Genomic DNA, 19,943 nt, shown 5'->3' on the forward strand with positions numbered 1-19,943 from the left:
CCCCACCCCCTACAGAAAACACCACAGCATGGTGAGACGGGTCACCCGCCTGTGACGAGTGCACGGGGCTCCGCCCCCTATAGCATAGGAGGTTTGATAGCCCTGCCCATGAAGCAAAGGTAACACAAAATGGTCAGGATGGCACAGATCATCATAGAGATCCCGGTGACGCAGCTGACCAGACAGCAAATATCTAATCTAACAAAGCAGCAGATAGGAAATCTTTCTGAGGCACAGTTCAGAGCTTTGGTTATAAAAATGCTTACAGACCTAACAGTAGATCTTAAGATGGGGAAGGAATGAAGGCTAGTCCTGCTGAAATGAACAAAAACACATACGAAACTAGTGGTGAGGACAAGAAAACCAGGGATCAAATCAACAAATCAGAACATAGGGAAGGAACAAACAGTCAACCAGTGCAGAAAGAGGAAACAAGAAGTGAGGAATATGAGGAGAGGCTCAGAAACTGGTTGGACAGCTATAAGCAGGCCAATATCCAAATCATAGGGCTGCCAGAAGGTGAAGAAGAAGAACTAGAAATTGAAAAATTATGTGAAAAGATAATGAAGCAGAACTTCCCTAACTTGGGGAAGGAAATAGACTTACAGGTCCAGGAAGCACAGAGTTCCAAATAAACTGGACCCAGGGAGGACCACACCAAGACATATTATAATCAAAATGTCAAAAATTAAGGCTAAAGAGAGAATCTTTAAAGCAGCAAGAGAAAAGAATAGAATTACATACAAAGGGGTCCCAATAAGACTATCAGCTGATTTCTCAAAAGAAACTTTGCAGGCAAGAAGGGACTGGCAAGAAATATTCAAAGTAATGAAAATCAAAAACCTACAACCATGATTACTCTATCCAGCGAAACTGTCATTCAGAATAGAAGGGCAGAGAAAGTGCTTCCAGGACAAAGTAAAACTGAAGGAGTTCATCAGATCCAAACCACTGTTATATGAAATGTTAAAGGGACTTGTTTAGGAGAAGGAGGATCAAAACTATGAACATTAAAATGAAAACTGTATCACAACAACCAACAACAGAAGCTAGGGAATTGAAACAAAGGCAGACTAAGTAGGCAACAAGAGTGGGAAAAGAATTATAGCTTTGGGGAACATTTTGGGGAGAAGTCAGTGGGGAGAGGGAAGGGGGGAAAGGGAGGGAGATGGTACAGGAATTAAGAAGCATAGTAGGAAGGGGTGGAGTAGATAGGAAGATGTTGAGAAAAACTATATGCACAACCAATGGACATGGACTAAGGCGGGGGGACAACTGGAGGGAGGGAGGTCACTGGGTGGAGGGGAACAAAGGGAAAAGAAATTGGGACAACTGTAATAGCATAAACAATAAAGCATAAAAAATAAAAAGAGTCAGTGGAAGAGAGACTCCAACCCACGATTAGATTCACCCCCGCCCCACAAATGCCTGACCTGAGCCAGGCCACTCACTTCCCAGAGTACTGACTATTCAGACCACATTAAGCCACTGGCCAGGGCTCCCCATTACCCACAGGCTACACACCTTTACCTTAGCAGTCAAGGCCAGGGTCCCTTTCTGCCCTCATCTCCTACATAAAAGCCAAAATCATCCCGTGGCTGTCTGGCAAGTAGTCCCCTTTCCCTGTCTTTGTCCAATCTGTTCCCTTTGTCTAGAGTGTCCTTTGCCCATCTCCCCAAGTCAAATACTCCTTGCCTCTTAAGGCACAACTCAATGCCACGTCCCAGGAAGCCTTCCCTGACTCTAGAAGTTAATTTTAACCATGACTTTAGGGCTTGTCTGCATCTTGCACAGCCCTCAAGCAAGGTACAAACCATTCTGCAGTGTAATGGGTTAATTGGCAGGGGTCAGCTCTGCCTCCTTAGAACAAGTCACCAGGTTCCCTCCTTTCACAGACAGACAGACAGACAGCCTGGGCAGAGCTGTTTTAGACACCTCTAGGCTAACTGCCCACAATCAATTTGCTCAAAGCTAATTTAACAAATACCAGCTATCTAAGTAACCATATGCTATACAGTCACTGAACATACTTTAATCCTGGTCTAGAAACCTTAACCAGAGCCATTCTACCACCAGAAGCATAAATAGAGAGACAGGACTAGGCAGGCCAGGATAAATTTTAACGAAGAGAAAGAAGAACTACAGCTGGGGAAAGCCCATCCATTCACATATAAAATGAAAGAACAGGACATGGTGCAAAATTAAAACAGGGTTTTTAAAAAACCTTCAAAAGACAGGGAACTTAGTCATTGGGTGAAATAACCTGCTTCAGTAAGGTTACCTTAGTACGGAAGAGTTCTGACTCTGAACCTAGACTGTGGATTCAAATACTGGCTTTGTCTCCAGCTGTATGACCTCAGCAAGTTATTTAACCTCTGCGCAAAGGCTCCTCATCTGTGAAAGTGGCTCCCGCAGAGGGTTGTGGTGAGGATTAAATGAGGTTAGTAGGTAAACGTAAATACATAAAGTGCTTAAAGCAGTGCTAGAACACGACTTCTTGCCGCTTATGCGGGTGGCTTCCTGCTCTGCCCCATGGAATTCCCCAGTTCCAGAGCCAGGTTTTCCGATGCCACTTTTTCCAGGGTGGACTTAGGACCTTGAGTTTAACCTAAGCTTGGGGAGGAGAGGGAAATGCTTTCCAAAAACAGAGCCCAGCCCCACACGCGGCTCACATCATCGGTGAAGATGGCCAACTTCCCGCTCTCCAGCATGTCTTCCAGTTCCTCGTTGGTTGTGGTCCTCCCGGCTGTGGGAAGGAAGGATTCCATGCTCAGGGACTGAGCCAACCTAGGGGCATGAGGCAGTGGGGTGGGGCAGGGACCCCGGGAGACCACCCTTCCACCAAGTCTTAGGCCAGACGCCCCTTCCATGGAGAGGAAGGGCCTGGAAAGGGACTTGGGCAGGCCTGAGGAGTTTGGAGGGGAGGCACACGCACTGATCTCCAGCTGCCGCTGGATCCGATCCTTGCAACGGTCCCGGTACTTGGACTGGGTCGCGTTATATTCGGTCATTACTTCCACGAACTTCCGGGAGAGTGTGGAGTGCTGGGGTCAGGGTACATACATCAGGAGACAGTGAACAGAGACCACAGGGGTGAGTCGTTTGTGCAGGGGTGGAGTGGAGAGAAGGGGTGATCGCTCCCCGATCCCACCCCACCCCCATTCACTCCCACCCCAAGTGCACAGTCTTCCAGCGCCTGTTTCCCTGCCGTACGCCAAAACCAGCAGCGTCAGGATCCAGGGCACCAAGCTGCGGTCTGTACACGCCCTCAGCTATAACCCCACCCAAATCCCCACCCTTGGCCACGCCCCTCACTCGAGCTCCGGTCTGGCCCGCCCATCACCAACCAACCGGATTCCCCCCAATCCCCCCAACCCCCCCCACCCCCGGCTCCGTCCAGGTCCCGCTCCAGCTTGGCTGCCGCCTCCTACCTGGGTCTTGCGGATTCGCAGGTCCGCGGAGGAACGATTCAGCCCCTCCTCCTGTTCAATGCTTTGCTCGATCGCTGCGGGAGAGAGGATGCATTGACCGGCGGGAGACCCGGGGCGTGTGGGGCGGGGGTCCAGGAGGTGTGAAGGGCCGACACCCCGAGACAGGCCCCAGGCCTGTGAAGAGATGTCACACCCGTGGCGAGAGCAGACAGTAAAGGATCCAGGGTGAGGGGCAGGAGGCCGTAAAGGGACAGACGTTTGAGGGGGCCAGGAAGGCAGGAAGGAGGGAGACTGAGGGTCCGTGAGTAACCAGACAGAAGGGGGCTATTTGTTCTGTCGGAGGCTTGGGTCTTGGAAAGTCCCATAGCTGTAACTGCAGCCCAAGACCCAATCCCTCGAGGGAGTGTGGGCCCAGTCCACTGTGAAGGCCCCTTGTGTGCAGGGAACTCTACTTTCTACATCCTCTGGAAAGGAGCAGGAACCTACCCTGCCATTCTTCTGGTGGAAGGCAGGCATTTCCAGGTGGGTCAGGTTCTAGTGGCCGCCCTTTTCTTGGAAAATACTAGGGTGAATGGATGGATGTTCCAACAGAAAAAGTCGCTCTCCCCCTGCCCTTCAAGATGATCCCTGTTCCCAGGAATTCCCACTTCTAAAGGATGTTCTGGAAAAGCGCACAGATTGACTGTGTTATCTGCTTCTGGATCATGCACTCCTGACACTTATTCAGATTTTCTAAAAAAGAGCTTGTGGTAAGATATACTGTGCTCAGGAAATTCAGCAGGAATTAATCACCACCAGGTCTTCTCAGACCTGGAACGGCCTCCAGGCCATTCCTGAGAACATCACCTCTCTGTTCTGCTGGCAGCAGAGGCGGTATGGGGCTGGATGGCACCCCAATGCTCCCTGGCAGCAATGTAGGGCAGTGACTGAGTGGCAGCTTTGGCCCCAGCTGCCACAGAAAAAGCACAGGAACATACACCCAGGGTGTCGAATCTCTGGCCCAGATGGAGAACCCATTTCAGGGTTCTTCACATTACATGGTCTCACTGACTTCTTACAACAATCCTGGGAGTTCAGTGATAATAGTCCATGTTTCAGACTAGAAACTGAGGTTCACATGGGTAAAACAACTCAAAGTCACACAGAAACCTTAGCTCGTGCCACCACGTAGCTGGAGGAAGATAGAGAAGAAGATAATTTTCTCTCTTTTTCTGGAGATCTGGAAGATCAGTTTCTCTATGCTATTGCAACTTTTCCTAGTTTCTTTCTTGATCTATTCCTGAACCCCTAAACCACAGAGCCCTCCTCATGATCTAATAGAGAATATTAAGGTCAGAGCTTGATGGGCCCAAAGAAATAACTGAGCCCAGGGATTTAAAAACTGTATTCCATGGAACCTGCTTCTGAGAAGGAATGTCAGGTCAGGGGCTGTTGACGGGACAGAAGGCGAGGCACTGGGCCTCCCAGTCCCAGTTCAGCCAGAACAGCCTGACTTTTATGTGCTGTGCATATTGGATTCTTTGTAAGATTTCATTTGGGAAAAAAAGGATTCTGCTGCCCCCCGCCCCCCCCAAAAAGCCAGCTGAGGGTACGGTACTTGTCCAGAATGAGCTGATGATGTAAGTTGGACTCCTTCTGCCTGGATTTGCACTTAATGTGCTCCCAGTTTAGGTCATTTTCCTTGCTAGCACACTCTCCTGAGAGCAAAAGGTTTGTTTCTTCAGATCAGCACTAGAGGCTGACACATGGCCTCCTATAGAGTCCAGGAGGGCATCAGGTCTCTGTTCTCATCTTCCTGGACCAAGGTCAGAGCACACAGGCCCAGGCATCTGTCATGATTCCTTTTCCCCAAAGCCTAGTAATGTGGCTTGGACAGAGGAGATGCTTGGAAAATGTTTTCTGTTGCTGAATTACCATGAGCATACGAATTAGCATCATGGTAACACTACTATTCCCCTGGCACCAGCAGACAAGGAGGTTCCCAACCCACAGTTCTTTGGGGGAATGTGGTTATTAGCAGCACCCAAGTCCTTAAATTAGAGCAAATGCATGAGCATTTGGCAAGTCCCTCCTGAAAGCTTGCCAGCCCCTGATGTCAGCCACACAGTCCAATCTGTCCTGAGCCGAGGATACCAATTCAGAAGCATTTGCTTAACCCACCTTCTGGGTGCTTAGCACTATGCCTAGCACCTGTTCTGGAGACATGAGGCCTTAATGAAACTAAAGCCACTTGGAAGACTATATTTTTCGGACGGACCTTCATGCTGATGGAACCAGCAGAGCTCCTTTGTAATTTGGACAGACAGCCTCCTCTCCCTCGTTTCCCTGTCGTGTATCTTTCTCCAAAGAATCTGGAGCAAGAAGGAAAACTAGGGCTTTGTGCTTTCTCATTGTTTAAGAATCTGGCTCCTGGAAGTTTGTAGACATTCCTGTGTGGTCCACTGGGAGGCCAGACTCTTTTTCTCCCTAGTCAGGGGATTGCATTCCTCACCTTTCAATTTGGACCGAACCTTGTTGGCCGTCTTCTTGATGTCTGCAGTGAGGTCCTCCAGCTCCTGTTTGGTCTCTGAGGAGGTGGTCAGGGTGGGTAGTAAGTCTGGGTGGAACCCAGCCCTCATCTCCCCCCAGCCCACAGCCGCCCGCAGCAGCACTCACTCTCGTCTGGGTTGGGGGCGGCCAGGATGGCACTGTGCTGTTTTTTCACTTGCTCCACATCCTCTGACAGCTTTTCAATGCAGCCCCGGATCTCTTCCACCTGGGGCAGCAAATTGGCTAGACCCAGTCAAGTCTTCAGGCCAGACAAGGTCATCCACAGGGCTCAGTCAGGGTTCAGGGAAATAGGCCAGATCCAGAGGGACTGGTAAAGGGGCAAGGGGTGTAAGGGTAGAGAGTGGGGGATGGAGGAGGAGTTGCTGGCTGGGGTACTGGAGGCTCAGTTACCTGTTCAAAGAACTCATCCATGAAGTGATCCCGATCCACATGGACCACCTCCTCCTCATCATCGCTGTCTTTTGCCTGGGAGGCAAAGGTGGAGATCACGAGCAGCCCCCACCCTGGTCCTGCTGCTCCCAGCTCTAGGCTCAGAGCAGGGGTCTTGGGAGGGGTCATATGCAGGATACATGGCAAAGACCCCAGGTAGTCAGAATGAACATTGGCTATCTTGTGGAACAGAGTACCGGAAGCCAGGAAGCTGATAGCCCAAAAGACACCTTGGAGGGAATTAGCAAAAGTCACCCTTTCGGTAGTGGATGTGGCCCTGTGAATGCAGTCACCCTGGAGGCAGGTGGTGCTCAGGACAGCTGCTATTAACCAACCAGTACGGAACTATTTCAATATTGTAACAATGAGCTAAACATCAGCCTGCAATAACTGGCTCTGGGCTCTGGGAAGGGGTCTGGAAAAGAGTCCCAGGAGCCTGACCCTCTCCACCATCCCCTAGCCACACCAGCCCAGGCCTCACTTTGCTCCCCTCCTCTTCCCCTCCAGCCACATCCCCTATGCAAGGTCAATTTACTGCCAGCTCTGGGCAGTGTCAGGTTGAGCAAGTCAGACCTAATAAGAGCTGGAGAAGGCACAAGCAGCACCCTGATCTCCCTTACTCCTTGTGTCTTTCTCCTCTTGCCCACCTGTACCCCCTCAGCTTGCTCTGTCCCTCGCTGCCCCCTCTGACTCTGACTCTCCTCAGCGTATTCACTTGCTTTCTTCTAGCCTTTTCCAACTTCACACCTACCTACTCTCACTTGCTTGGATTTCCTAGTTGCAACCTGCAACGGCTCAGCCCTCCACCCTCAGGGCTCAGAGACACAAAGGGATTTACCCACCCACACCTCCACCAAGAGACAGACCAGGGACACAGACAGAAGGGCTGACACACAAGGCACATGGAGAGACGGATCAATGGGCACCCACACAGAGAAGCACTGACATGCTGACGTTCACCCGCACACAGACCCACAGCAAAGCTGCATGCTGATAGTGTGGACACAGCTGGCCACCCGCACCCTGGGGGCATTCACAAGGGCCCTCTGAGCCAGTTCTCCCGGCCTCTCAGAGCCTCAGGTCTGGACACTCGTTTGGAGCTGGGAAAAGGAGAGAGGGGCAGGGAGGGCCCCCACTGCTACACACCCCTGAGTCAAGACTTCTCCGCTTGGGACAGAAATCTGAGGCCAAAAGCTGAGTCCTTCAAGTTTAATTACATCTGGAGCCCAATCAGCTCCAATGGAAATTTAAACAGAGCTCACCCTGATTTCCAGAAAGAATCTAACCAAAACTCAGACAGAATCTAAGTACTAGAACCTGAATGAAATCCCAACAGAATTCAGGAAGTGTCTACCTGGGGCATAGCCAGTTGGGATCTAAAGACAAGAGTTCACATGGAACCTCAACAGGGTCCAAGCAGATCGCACACAGGGCCTGGCAGAAACCAGACAGGTCAGATCAAACCAGACTTGGCACAAACAGATCCTTGACAGCTCAGATCAAACCTAGACAGAGCCAGATGGAACCTAGATGCTATATAGACAGCCAAGTGGACTTGGAATCAGCAGAGCCCCAGCAGCATTGGAAAGAACTCGAAAGCCCAGAGAAGGCCCAGTCGGACACTCTTAAAGTCACCCCAGCTTACTGCCCCAGCCCTGCCCGAAGACTCCAGGAATTCTCTCCACAGACACTGGGCCCCACACCACATCAGAAAGTGTTTTCGGCATTTACATGTAATTTCCAGACAATTCCAAATATCCATCGGGAAAGGGAGGCTCCTCCATCTCTGCCCACAGCTGCCCCAGAAGTAGGGGTGGCACCAGATAGGGCTTGGGGACTCTGATGGGACTTCTGGCTTCTCAAGCCTCCACCTGACCCGGGACTACCTTGATAAACCTTGGTCTTTATAGAGACTCTGGGATGCTCTGCTCATCTCTGAGGACCTACCGGCCTTCCATGATGCTCTGTCCTCAAAAAGCCAGCTGCCCCCAGAGGACTCCTTCCCCTGGCACCAAAAGCCCGTCCTCTGCGCCTTCTCTGCCTTCAAGTACAAAACTCAGCCCTGTTGCCCACAGGTCATGAGGCCTCTCACTTTCTTATTCTCTCTTTCCCTTCCCCATGCTGACTTTAGACTTCCTAAAGTCTAATATCCTTCTCTCCTGTTATTCCCAGAACCGGTTTCTTAGATTCTGCTCTGAGGCACCTGTCCTTGAGACAGGAAGAAAGGTAGAGGACCCAAGTAGGACCTATTTGGTGTAACAATTACAAAGAGCCGAGTGTTAACAATCTTCTACAGTTCACAACCACTTTTGCATCTATAATCCCCACGCCTTTTTTTTTCATTTCTCACCCAAGGACATGCCCATTGATTTTAGAGAGAGAGGAAGGGAGGGAAAGAGAGAGAGAGAGGGAGAGAGAGAGAAACATCGATCTGTTGCCTCCTGTACATGCCCCGACCGAGGATTGAACCTGCAACCTTAGGTACGTGCCCTGACCAGAGATCGAACCCACAACCTTTCTGGTGCAGGGGACGATGTTCCAACCTACTGAGTAACCCAGCCAGGGCACCTATAATCCCTTCTGATCCTCACCACTATAGCCTTGATGAGAAAGGCGGAGCTAAACAAATATCATTGTCCCCATTTCACAGATGAGGGAATAGGAGGTCAGAAGAAAAGTGACTTTCCTGAGAGCACCCAGGCTAAAAGGAGCAGGGAGATGACAGGCATGTAAAGCATGCCTCCACACAGCCCCTCTTAAGTCTGGACACCAGACCACTTCTTTCCAGCAAATCTGCCACCAGCTATTTTCCCTCTCAGGTAGCTCCTGCTAAGGCCCAGTCTGGGTGAGGCTCTGTGACCTGAAATCCTGGCAAAATATTATCATTTAATAGCATTTCTGCATAGACCTTACCATTTTGTTATCTCATTTAATCTTCATTAAAATTCTACAAGGGCCCTGACTGCTCTGGCTCAGTGGGCATCATCCCACAGACCAAAAGGTCACTGGTCCGATTCCCAGTCAGGGAACATGCTTGAGTTTCGGGCTAAGGCCCCTGTTGGGGGTGTGCAAGAGGCAACTGATTGATGTTGCTCTCCCTCTCTTTTTTCCTCCCTTCCCCTCTTTCTAAAAATAAATAAATAGAAAGACAAATACCATATGATCTCACCTATGAGTGGAACCTAATGAACAAAACAAACAAACGAACAAAACAGAACCAGTGACATGGAAACAAGGAACAGGCTGCCAGTGACCAGAGGGGAGGGGGGAGGGGGATAACGGGAAAGAAGGGGAAGGGTCCATTCAAGGAACAAATATAAAGGACCCATGGACATGAACAACAGGGTGGGGATTGATTGTGGGAATGGGAGTAGGGGGTGGGGATAGGGGCAGGGCAGGGGAGAATAGGGGAAAAACTGGGACAACTGTAACTGAACAACAATAAAATTTTTAAAATTTTAAAATAAAAATAATTAAGTAAATAAAATGTTTAAAAAAAAACTATCAGGATCATTGACCAACATAATTAGAGTTATGGCAAACATTTACATAGCATGTTATGGATACCATTCTATGCATTCTGCATATATTTATCCATTTAATTCTTATGCATGACCCCCTGGGGTAGATATTATTATATCTCCCTTTTATAGATGGAGAAACTGAGGCACAGAGAGGCTAAAGAACTCATCCAAGTCAGCAGCTAGAAGGCCACATATGACTTCTCCCCTCTGAGTCTCAGCCTGATGAATGGCAATGATATCTACCCCAAATGGGGCGGGGGGGCATGAACCCAGGCAGGAAAAATGCTTCATGCTTCCAGAAAGAGAATTAATGCTCAATGAGGGAGTAATACTCCCTTCCCCTCCCATTTTACAGATGAGGAAACAGGCTCAGAGCAGTTGTCTAGGCCCTGGCTGGTGTGGCTCATTGGATTGAGTGCCTGCTTACAAACCAAAGGGTCGCACGTTCGATTCCCAGTCAGGGCACATGCCTGGGTTTTGGGCCAGGTCCCCAGTTGAGGCGTGTGAGAGGCAACCACACATGTATCTATCACACATCAATGTTTCTCTCCCCCTCTTTCTCCTTCCCTTTCCCTCCCTCTAAAAATAAATAAATAAAATCTTTAAAAGAAAAAAGAAGAAAAAGTCGTCTGGCCTGTCTAAGGGTTCACAGCAAATAAGGCCAGAGGTGGGACCTGACCTGTCCGGTGCTAAATCCCAGGTTCTTTCCCCTCCATCCTTCTATTCTCGGCCTCAGAGTCCATTCTGCTGTGTCCTCACTACTGTTGAACTCGTGTGGCCAAGACAGAAAAGCAGCAAGAGGTGCCTGGCTGCTGGAAGAGCTCACACAGGAAGACAGGCATTTGAGGCTCCATGTAACTTGCTGTGTGACCCTAAGAGACTCTCAACCCCTCTCTGGGCCCCAGTTTGGCTGGGAAATGGGTGGGCTGGTAAAGGTGCTCATCAAGGGCCCTCATTGCTCTGAGGCATATGTGTTTAATAATGGGCACAGCCTCTCTTTCTGGAAGAAGTTGGCCAGCCTAAAATAAAGTCAACTATGGGAAAATGAGACTACCTGGAAGATGATCAAATGCCTGATCCACTGTATGGACAATTTAAGCCTGTTTCCTCATGTGCAAAATGAAGAAGATAAGAATGAGTTGGGCCCTATTATAATTGCTTTGAATTTCTTGTTTAATCCTTACAACCATTCCATGAGGTAGATACTATCCTTATTCCCATTCGACAAATGAGGGAATTGAGGCATAGTGGGATTAAGTAACTTGCCCAAGGTTATACAGCTGATGGGTGTTGATAGGGAGGTGCCTGGATTTGAACCCAGGCACTCTGCTCTTTACTGCCCACAACTCCTCCAGCACTTGAGAGGATTCAATGAGAGACAGAAGAGGTCCCAGGTATCTTCTGGAACTGCCTTAGGAATAGGCGTAGTCATACCCAAAGGCTCCTTCCCCATCAGCGACAAGGGCCCTTTGTATGGTAGTGGCAAGAGATAACACAGACAGATGCATAGATCGAAGGAGGAGAGGGACAATGTGAGCCAGCAAGTCAGTGATCAGAGACAGATGGTGAGAGGGTGACTAAAACAGAGGAGGAAAAGAGCCAGGACTTGGGTAATAGAAAAGTCACAGTGTGTGTGTGAACACACATGGGCCCATGTACATACATGTGCTCACATGTGCTCCTCAGGGATGCAAGCATCACTTGTTCTAGAGACAGCAGCTTGTCTCCACTGTAATCCCCTTCCATCCACCTGTCTCCCTGACCTGGGCCTCTCTTCCTCCCAGTATCCAGCATTGCCCTCCCACCCCAGCCTCTCTCCTCCACTTTCCCTGCCTTACTACTTACTCCCTTCCTCAACCTCCCTCTGCCTCACTGAGTCATTCATTCACATAACAAGTATGTATGATCTGTGCCAAGTTCTCTTTGAGGTGCTGCTGAGAAAAGCGTTGAACGATACAGGACGAAGGTCCTGCCTCCAAAGAGGTGACATTCCAGTGGAGGGAGACAGGCAATGAAAAATGAATATGACAATTTCAGATTGTGCTAAATAAACCAGGAGAAGTGACTGAGAGAAACAAGCAACAGGAGTGGCTTTACGCAGGATGGTCAGGGAGGCCTTTTCTGGGGCTTGACACTTGAGCTAAGTCCTGAAGGAGTCAGCTGTGCCACAATCTGGGGGACACAGAATTTAAGGCAGAGGGAAGAGTGTTCCAGGCAGAGGGGATAACATTCAAAACAGAGGGACTAGCATTCTGGGCAGAGGGAAGGGAACGAGTGCAAAGGTCCTCAAAAGCAGGGGTGAACTGGCTGCATCTGAAAAGCAGAAACAAGCCCAGTGCAGCTGGCCGTACTAGTATGTCACCCAGGGTTCTCTGGACCTCGCCCCCTCTTGTACAAACTGGGCCACTCTTCACTTGTTATTTTAAGTCTGCCTTTTTAAAGCACCCACTGTGCCGGGCCATACCTGCGTGTTACACATCTGACTCAGTCCCTGCCCTCAGGGCACAGCACTTGTCCTGTAACAGTCCCCATTTCCCACCAGGCCTCAGAGTCAAGCCTCTCTCACCGCAGGCCTCCCCTTTCCCCATTTCCCAGTCTCCGCATTTCCTTAGTCCCCTGCCTTCCCACTCCACAGCCACCTCACAGGCTCTAGCCCACAAGGAGTCTCCTTGTGCTTTCTCTCTCCCACCAACCCTTTTACCTCACTTGCTCCCCCTCTTCTCCTCTTGGCCCCTATTCCTGGCCCCAGTCCTTGGATCTTGGGACACCAATCCAGCTGACTAACTCTGACCTCATGCTCCACTCCAGCCTAGCACCTCCCAGCTCCCAACCAAAAGTGACTGATGAACTGGAAACAGAAAACTATGGTTTGACCCTGAGCCTGTCATAACAGCTGTGTGACCTTGAGCAATTCAGGTTACCCCTATGGCCCTCAATTTACTCTAAAATAAATTAGGGTCACATTCAGCCCATCTCAGGAGTTCAGGAGAAATAAGTCAGCTATAGAATAACAAACTCTCATAGAGCATTGCTGGTCACCATGCCTTCTTCTAGGTACTTTTTGTATGGTAACTAATTTCAGCCCTTAGGATAACTCTGCAAAGTGAAGAAACTGAGGATCAGAGAGGTTAAGCAATTTACCCAAGGACACACAGGAAGTAGCAAAGCTACTAGGATTTGAACCCAGATGGTGTAACTCCCAAAACTGTGCCCTTAACAGCTATGTGATAAACATATCTGAGAACCCTTTGGGAACTCTAAAGTACTGCTGGAAAGACAATTAGGCCCCCTGGGATGACATTCCCTCCCACCAGTGCCCCCGACCCCATCCCTTTCAGCCTCTTAGAGGGCCCTGCCCAGTCTCTCCTACTTTCCAGCCCCCCTGCTCTTCACTCTTGCAGGGAGACCCTCAGCACTCCTAGCATCTGGCAGCTTCTTTCCTCCCACCCACCCCTCCCAAACCTCCAATTTCCCAGAGCTGTGACTAACACCAGTGCCACCAGCACTCGCCCAGCCCCCTTTCCCCTCCACACCACTTTTCCCACCTCTTCCACCTGGCTGCCTCCAAAAGCCCCAGCAGACAGGAATCCTCACCTTTGGGCAGGGTCCCCTGACCCACTCAGATGAAGACTCCCATCCCCTGCCTCCTCCTCCATCCCTTTTCCCTTCCTCCCTCCCTCTCTAATCACACCACAATTGCACCATCTCACCCCAATGCACTTTCCATTTCTCTGGGTTTGGGAGTCATAGCTAGTCTTGTCAGAAGGGGATCTGGGTTCAAATGTAAACTCCATTTGCTAGTTGTGTGAGTGACCTTGGACGAGTTATCTAACCATTCTGGGCTTTAGTTTCCTCAACTATAAAATGAGGTAGTCTCTCAGTCCACCTACCTTTCCATGACATGGGTGAAGGTCTAAAAGATTATAGACGGCAACCTGCTTTGAATGAAGACTGTATCTGGAGAGAAGGGGAGTTTAGAGCACCAATGGAGCCGGCCTGCCTGGCTGCCCTTTATTAGCTACGTGGGTTTGGTCAAGCTCCTTAACCTCCCTGGGCCTCAGTTTCCTTATCTATAAGTTGGAATAAGACTACTTCTGGCCTCCTAGAGTTGCTGTGACAATCAAAATAAGTTAATGGTAATAAAACACTTAGAACAGTGTCTGGCACATAAATGTTGGTTATTTTTATTATTGTCATTGTCCTGATGCCTATTCAGTAAGTTTAATACAGAAATAAATCTTCAAAATTCCCTCCCTCAACTACCAGTTCCTCCTCCCTTCCCACCTTCCCTGGAGACAACAATCAATTGCCTCCCAGCCCCGTCCCCTTGTCTTTCAGTAGTAACCTGGTTCCTCACTCCAAAATCCAGGGGCTCTCCAAAGACAGTTTTTTTACACCCACCCTACCCCATACTGAGACTTCTCTTTCAAAGTCCAAAAAAGCAGATACATGTCTACTTGGCAGACAGAAAACCCAGACCCCAGTCTGATTCTCCCACCCTCTTGCTTGGTGACCTTGGGCAAGTTCCTACCCATCTTTGAACCCCAGTTTCCTGATCTGTCAAATGGAGTAGGTAGGCTGGGCTAGTACTTTATTAACATAACACCACAAGCCCTGACTGAGCACACAGCAAGTTGTCAGCTCTGCCTCCTTGGAGCCCCAGGTCATTTCTCCAAATCCGCCAGTACTCTCCCCACCAAAGAAACCATTCTCATCAAGCTCCCACTCCCCAGCCGCTCCAAATGGCAGCCTTCGCTGCAGACACCAGTGCCACCTTCCTCCTCCTGTCACCCAAACACAACTTACTGCCTGGCCAGACTCCTGGAGCCTGGCCCCTTCAGGCCTGCAGAGCAGGGACCCACATCCGCCCGCCTGACTGTCAGGATACCCCTGTTCCCCTCGCAGAGCACAGTCCGTCATACAACCCAATTCCGTGGCCTTGTGCCTGAAACTTCCTCCTCTTCTCTGCAACCCCACCTCCAACCTCTGGGGTCACCCCACCTCAGGCCCTGGCCCTCCAGCTGTCTCCTGAAGCAGCCCTTTCCATCCTTGTGTCTGTGGTGCCCCCTTCTTCCCATGGAAAGCAACACACACACACACACACACACACACACACACTTCATTCACTGCCAGGTGCTGGCATCTCAGTCCCAACCTGTGTCCTTCCCACATCATCCCCCATTTCTGGGTCCCACTAGACTCAGCCTGGGGCTGACAGCATCTCTAATTCCTTCTTGACATTCACTCTTTCCCATCTCCAGATTAGACCCTGGAGGCCTCCTGGGCATGTGGGGTGTCCAAGACCCCTGAGATCTCTCCTGCCCCTTGTGTCTTACCAGCTTCCACCCCCTAACAGCCACTGTCTCCAAAATGCAGGTTCATTGGAGAACATTAGGTGCCTCCAGATATTGTGGTGCCCCTGCCACCAACCTCCAGTCATCATTTGCCCCCACATCCCAGCGCCTGCCCCACTCCACCCCCACGCGCTCTTGAAATACTGGGGTCCCTCCCCACATTTTCCCCACCCCCAAGCTTACACTCCGCAGCTCCTGAGTCCGATCCTTCATCCTGCGACGGCTCCTCCTCCGCCTCGTCCTCCTGTCTCTGCTGCTGTTCCTACCTCCTGCCTCGGTGCTGGAGGCCGGGGTCTGAGGGCGCTGGGGGGCAGCGCCGCTGCGGGAGGCGCCGCGGTCGGGGGCGGGGCCGGGGGCGGCAGGCAGAGAGCTGAGCAGGGGCAGGGGCCTGGACCAGGCTGGGCTCTGCTGGGGCTGCGGTGGCGATGCGGCTGCGGCACAGGCTTGGATGGAGGGATGCGGGAGCCGAGGCGCGGGGGAGGGGGGTGGAGGGAGGAAAAGAGGAAGGGAGGGAGGGGGGGACCGGGAGGTGGCGGAGAGCAGGGGGCATGCGCAGCACCCGGGTCTGGGGGCGCCTGGGGGTTGTAGTCCGGGGGATGGGGACCCAGGGAGAGGAGAACTGAAGAGTCCTGGAGGGGGTGGGTAAGGGCAGAGCCGGAGAAACAGGGGGATCTGTGGAGACCGACAGAGGAGATGCGGCCAGGAGGCACAGAGATGCTGCGGTTGGGGGTGGAACGGTAGCAAGAGGGGGTAAGAGAATGAATACCCTAGGAGAGGTGCTGTGAATCCCTTGACACCAGGAGATACAGATAAATTTTATGTTTTGTCTGTAGGAGCATCTGTGTGAGCCTGTGCCCAACCACCTCTGTGTGTGTGTGTATGTGTGCGCGCACGCGCGCGCACGTGTTCCTTCAGGAGGCTCTTTGGACACTAGAAATAGCAAGACTGACCCTCTAGGTGGCTTTTGTGATGCAAGGAAGCCACGCTTAGCTGAGAAGGACAAGGGTCATGTGTTTTGAACAGCTTTCCCAACTTTAAGTGGAGTCCCTGGGCAACAGGGTGTCTCAGAGCTCTGCTTGTCTACCCCTAGGGACAGGATGCTCACTACCTAACCAGAACTCCTGGCCTATATCTTTAGATAGTTCTAACTTAAAATGGAAATTCATCCCTATTGGGAGGGGAATTCTGGTACCCCTGACCATCCAAGTACCCTGCATCCTGCTCCTTGATGCCCACCTCTCCCCTCCCTATCTCCATGTCTTAGAATCACATCAACTCCACTCCTGCAATGGGTTTTGGCCCCCAACAGGTCTTGAACCTGTTTTTGCCAAGTACCCAGTGACCTCTTTGATATCGAATCCATCAACCATTTGTCAGGCCTTTCAGGGACATATGACTCTGATGACCGTTCTCTTCTTTAATGCCTCCCCTCCTTGGTTCCCAATCTGCCACCTGTCTCTACCCCCCCACCCCACCCCACCCCCCAAAAAACCCACCTCTGGCTGTTGTTTCCCAGCTCCTTACAGACTCCTCCCTTTCCCCACAGCCCCTCAACAGCAGGGTTCCCTGGGCCCAGTGCCAGGTTCTCTTCTTTCTTTACCCTCTCACCTCCCCAGGTTCAGCTGTATCGACATGTCAGCAACTCAAAGGCAGCACCTACTATGAGCCTGAGCACTGAGCAGAGTGCCAAGGGCACAGCAACAAAAGATGTGATCGGAGATATAAGTAGATCCATAATCTAGTGAGTGAGGCCAAGGCTTTGATGTTGGAACTGCCACAACTGTAGAGGCCCCTCCATCCACCCTGACACTCAAAGCCAACAGAGAGCTGTTCTTAGCACCTTCCCTTATCCATGAGCATCCAACATGTCCCAGGTGCAATGCTGAGCAGTCTACATGATCCTCCCAATTTCATAGCAGCTACTGCTATTGTCTGGAGTGTACAGGTCAGGAATCTGAGGTTTAGAATGGTTAAATAATGAATCCAAGTTCACAAGGTTAGTAAAGGGTAGAGCTCAGGTTCTCACTTGCATTTTTAAATTATAAAGCCCATTCTTATAAAACCACAATGTTATAGCTTCTCCCTCAATGGCCAAATCCAGAGCTGCCTCTTGGGTCCTCTCCATCCCCACCGCCTTGGGTCAGTCTAGGCCCTCATCTGCTTTCACCTGGGCCATCAGAAAAGCCTCTTATCTGGTCTTTCCACCTGTGGCCCCTTTCTTTCGTGTCCATCTTTCTCCCCAACTGCCAGTGTGATTGTCCCCCAAACCAATGTGATAATATCAGTCCCCTGCACCAATAACTCCATGTCCCTACTGCCCCTGATTACACTCAGTAGCTGCTCTGGCATTTGAATCACACCACCATCACCTCATCTCTCCTACCACGACCTTCCCTGTGCCACGAACCTGAGGCCTTAACCACACTAAAAAATTACGGATCCCAAACACCTTGGAGTCTTTCAATGTGCCTTTCCTCTGCCTGGTACATTGTTTCACCCCTTCTCTGATGGTCATTTCCAAGACCCAGTTCAGGCTTCTCCCGGCAGTCCAGGCAGACAATTTTCTGAGGTGTGGGCTGGGTCTACTTCCCCACTAGACCAGACTGGGTCTGACTCATGTCTGCTTCTCCCCAGCAACCAACACAAGGGCAGGTACAAAGTGGATGTTCACTAAAAACCTAAATGACTAAACGAGTAAGTGAATGCCGTATTTCCTCACACCTTTACCCAGGCATAAAGACAAAGAAAATAAGCTCCATGAAGGTGGGGATTTTTACATTAAGAAAAATATATGTTTATTGATTTGAGAGAGAGAGGGAGGAAGAGAGAGAAAGAGAGACATAGATGTGAGAGATACACATCCACTAGTTGCCTCCAATATGCACCCCAACCGGGGATCGAATCTACAACCTACGTGTGTGCCCTGACTGGGAATTGAACCCCCAAGTACAGGGAGACACTCTAATCAACCAAGCCACACCAGCCAGGGCAGAGGTTGAGATTTTTGTTTGTTTTACTTATTGTTGGTTCTCCAGTGTCACTATGACAGCTGGCACATAGTATGTGCTCAATAAATGCACACTTGTTAAATTAATGTATGAGTGGAAGGTGCGCAACTCAAATCTGACTACGTTTCTAAAGATGGACACAGACACACAACACACGATGCAACAATAATGGTAATTCCTCTCATTGTTCAGTGATTTTGAACTCACCACATCTATGATCACTTGAAGTCTACCCAATAACTCTATCAGGTGAGTTGCCTGGACCACACATTCACCTCCTGTGCAGTCTCCTTGCCTGAGTAGCTTTTCTAAAGCATCAGTATAACCAGGCTGGCCTCTGCTCAAAATGTCCCCAGTTCCCCATGGCTCAGACTTCCTAATCTGACTCTGCACTTTCGCCACACCATCATCCCTAATGCTCTCTGATTCCAGTCCCAAGCTAGTCTGCGCATTTCCCCACTTCCCTGTGTTTCTTTATATTGTTCCTGATCCCTGAACACCCTGTACTCTCATACTCCCAAATGAAAATTCTACTCTTCTTCTTTATTTATTTATTTATTTTAGAGAGAAAGGAAGTGGGGAGAAAAAGAGGGCGAGAGAGAGACATTGATTTGTTGTTCTACTTATTTGTGCACTCATTGGTTGATTCCTGTATGTGCCCTGACCACAGACTGAACCTGCAACCTTGGCGTATCAGGACAACGCTCTAACCAACTGAGCTACCCGGCCAGGGACCAACTCTTCTTTCAGAGTTTAGCTGTTGGAAGCTTTCTTAACTCTCCTGAAGCTGAAGGGAAAGCTTGCTAAATATAGAGATTGCTAGGCCTCTACCTTGAAAATTTTCATTCAGGAATCTTGTTTTTTTCTTTTTCTTTTTTAAAAATGTTTATTTTGAATATGATTAAGAGAGGGAGAGAGAAACACTGATATGAGACAGAAACAACAATCGGTTGCCTCTCTTATTCGTCCTGACCAGGGATCAAACCCACAACCTAGGTATGTGCCCTGATCGGAAATCAAACCCGCAACCTTTTGGTGTATGGGACAATGCTTCAACCAACTGAGCTATCCAGCCAGGGTCAGGGCAAAATCTTGGTTTTTAACAATCACCTCTGGCAATTCTTTTTAAAAAGATCTTATTTATTTACTTTTTAGAGCGAGGGGAAGGGAGGGAGAGAAACAGGGAGAGAAACCTCTGTGTGAAACATCAATAGGTTGCCTCTCGCACAGCCCCAACTGGGGACCTGGCCAGCAACCCAGGCACATGCCCTGATGGGTAATTGAACCAGTGATGTTTCAGTTCACAGGCCAGCACTCAATCCACTGGGCCACACAAACAGGGTTCATCTCTGGCAATTCTTATTTTCAGTCAAGTATGGGAACCATGGTTTATCAGGTAGACAAGGCTAAGCTAGGTTATGCCGTGTAAGAAACATCCTCCAAATTTCACTGACTCAACACAGCAAAGCTCTGTTTTTGCAGCAGGTTTGGGTTACCTCTCAGAGCATCTGTCCTTCAAAGAAGACTCAGTGCTTCAGGTGGAGAAATTTATACACAGTTTATCAACATACTGGACTCTGAGTGCCTCATATTCAAGGACCCCATCTCATTAATCTCTGCCTCCCCATGGTACGTGGCACAAGACCT

The 19,943-nt window shown here is 50.0% G+C and overlaps 1 protein-coding gene across 2 annotated transcripts in view; it reads right to left on the reverse strand.

Annotated features, from left to right (window-relative positions):
- Positions 1-15,756, reverse strand: part of STX1B (syntaxin 1B) — a 24,659-nt gene extending 8,903 nt beyond the window's left edge. Inside the window, exons 1-7 of one of the 2 annotated variants that reach the window (XM_090277644.1) lie at positions 15,472-15,755; positions 6,372-6,446; positions 6,087-6,186; positions 5,923-5,997; positions 3,432-3,505; positions 2,936-3,044; positions 2,673-2,746 (exon numbers count right to left, since the gene is read on the reverse strand). In XM_090277644.1, the coding sequence (XP_090133770.1) occupies positions 2,673-2,746; positions 2,936-3,044; positions 3,432-3,505; positions 5,923-5,997; positions 6,087-6,186; positions 6,372-6,446; positions 15,472-15,501 (537 nt within the window). In that variant the 5' untranslated portion in view covers positions 15,502-15,755. Of the gene's footprint in view, positions 1-2,672; positions 2,747-2,935; positions 3,045-3,431; positions 3,506-5,922; positions 5,998-6,086; positions 6,187-6,371; positions 6,447-15,471 lie in introns of both variants that reach the window. The other variant, XM_090277643.1, reaches the window with a different exon arrangement.
- Positions 15,757-19,943: the final 4,187 nt, after the last annotated feature.

Source organism: Furipterus horrens, unplaced genomic scaffold, assembly GCF_987537825.1.
Source record: "Furipterus horrens unplaced genomic scaffold, mFurHor1.1.pri manual_scaffold_5, whole genome shotgun sequence".
Classification (NCBI taxonomy): Eukaryota; Metazoa; Chordata; class Mammalia; order Chiroptera; family Furipteridae; genus Furipterus; species Furipterus horrens.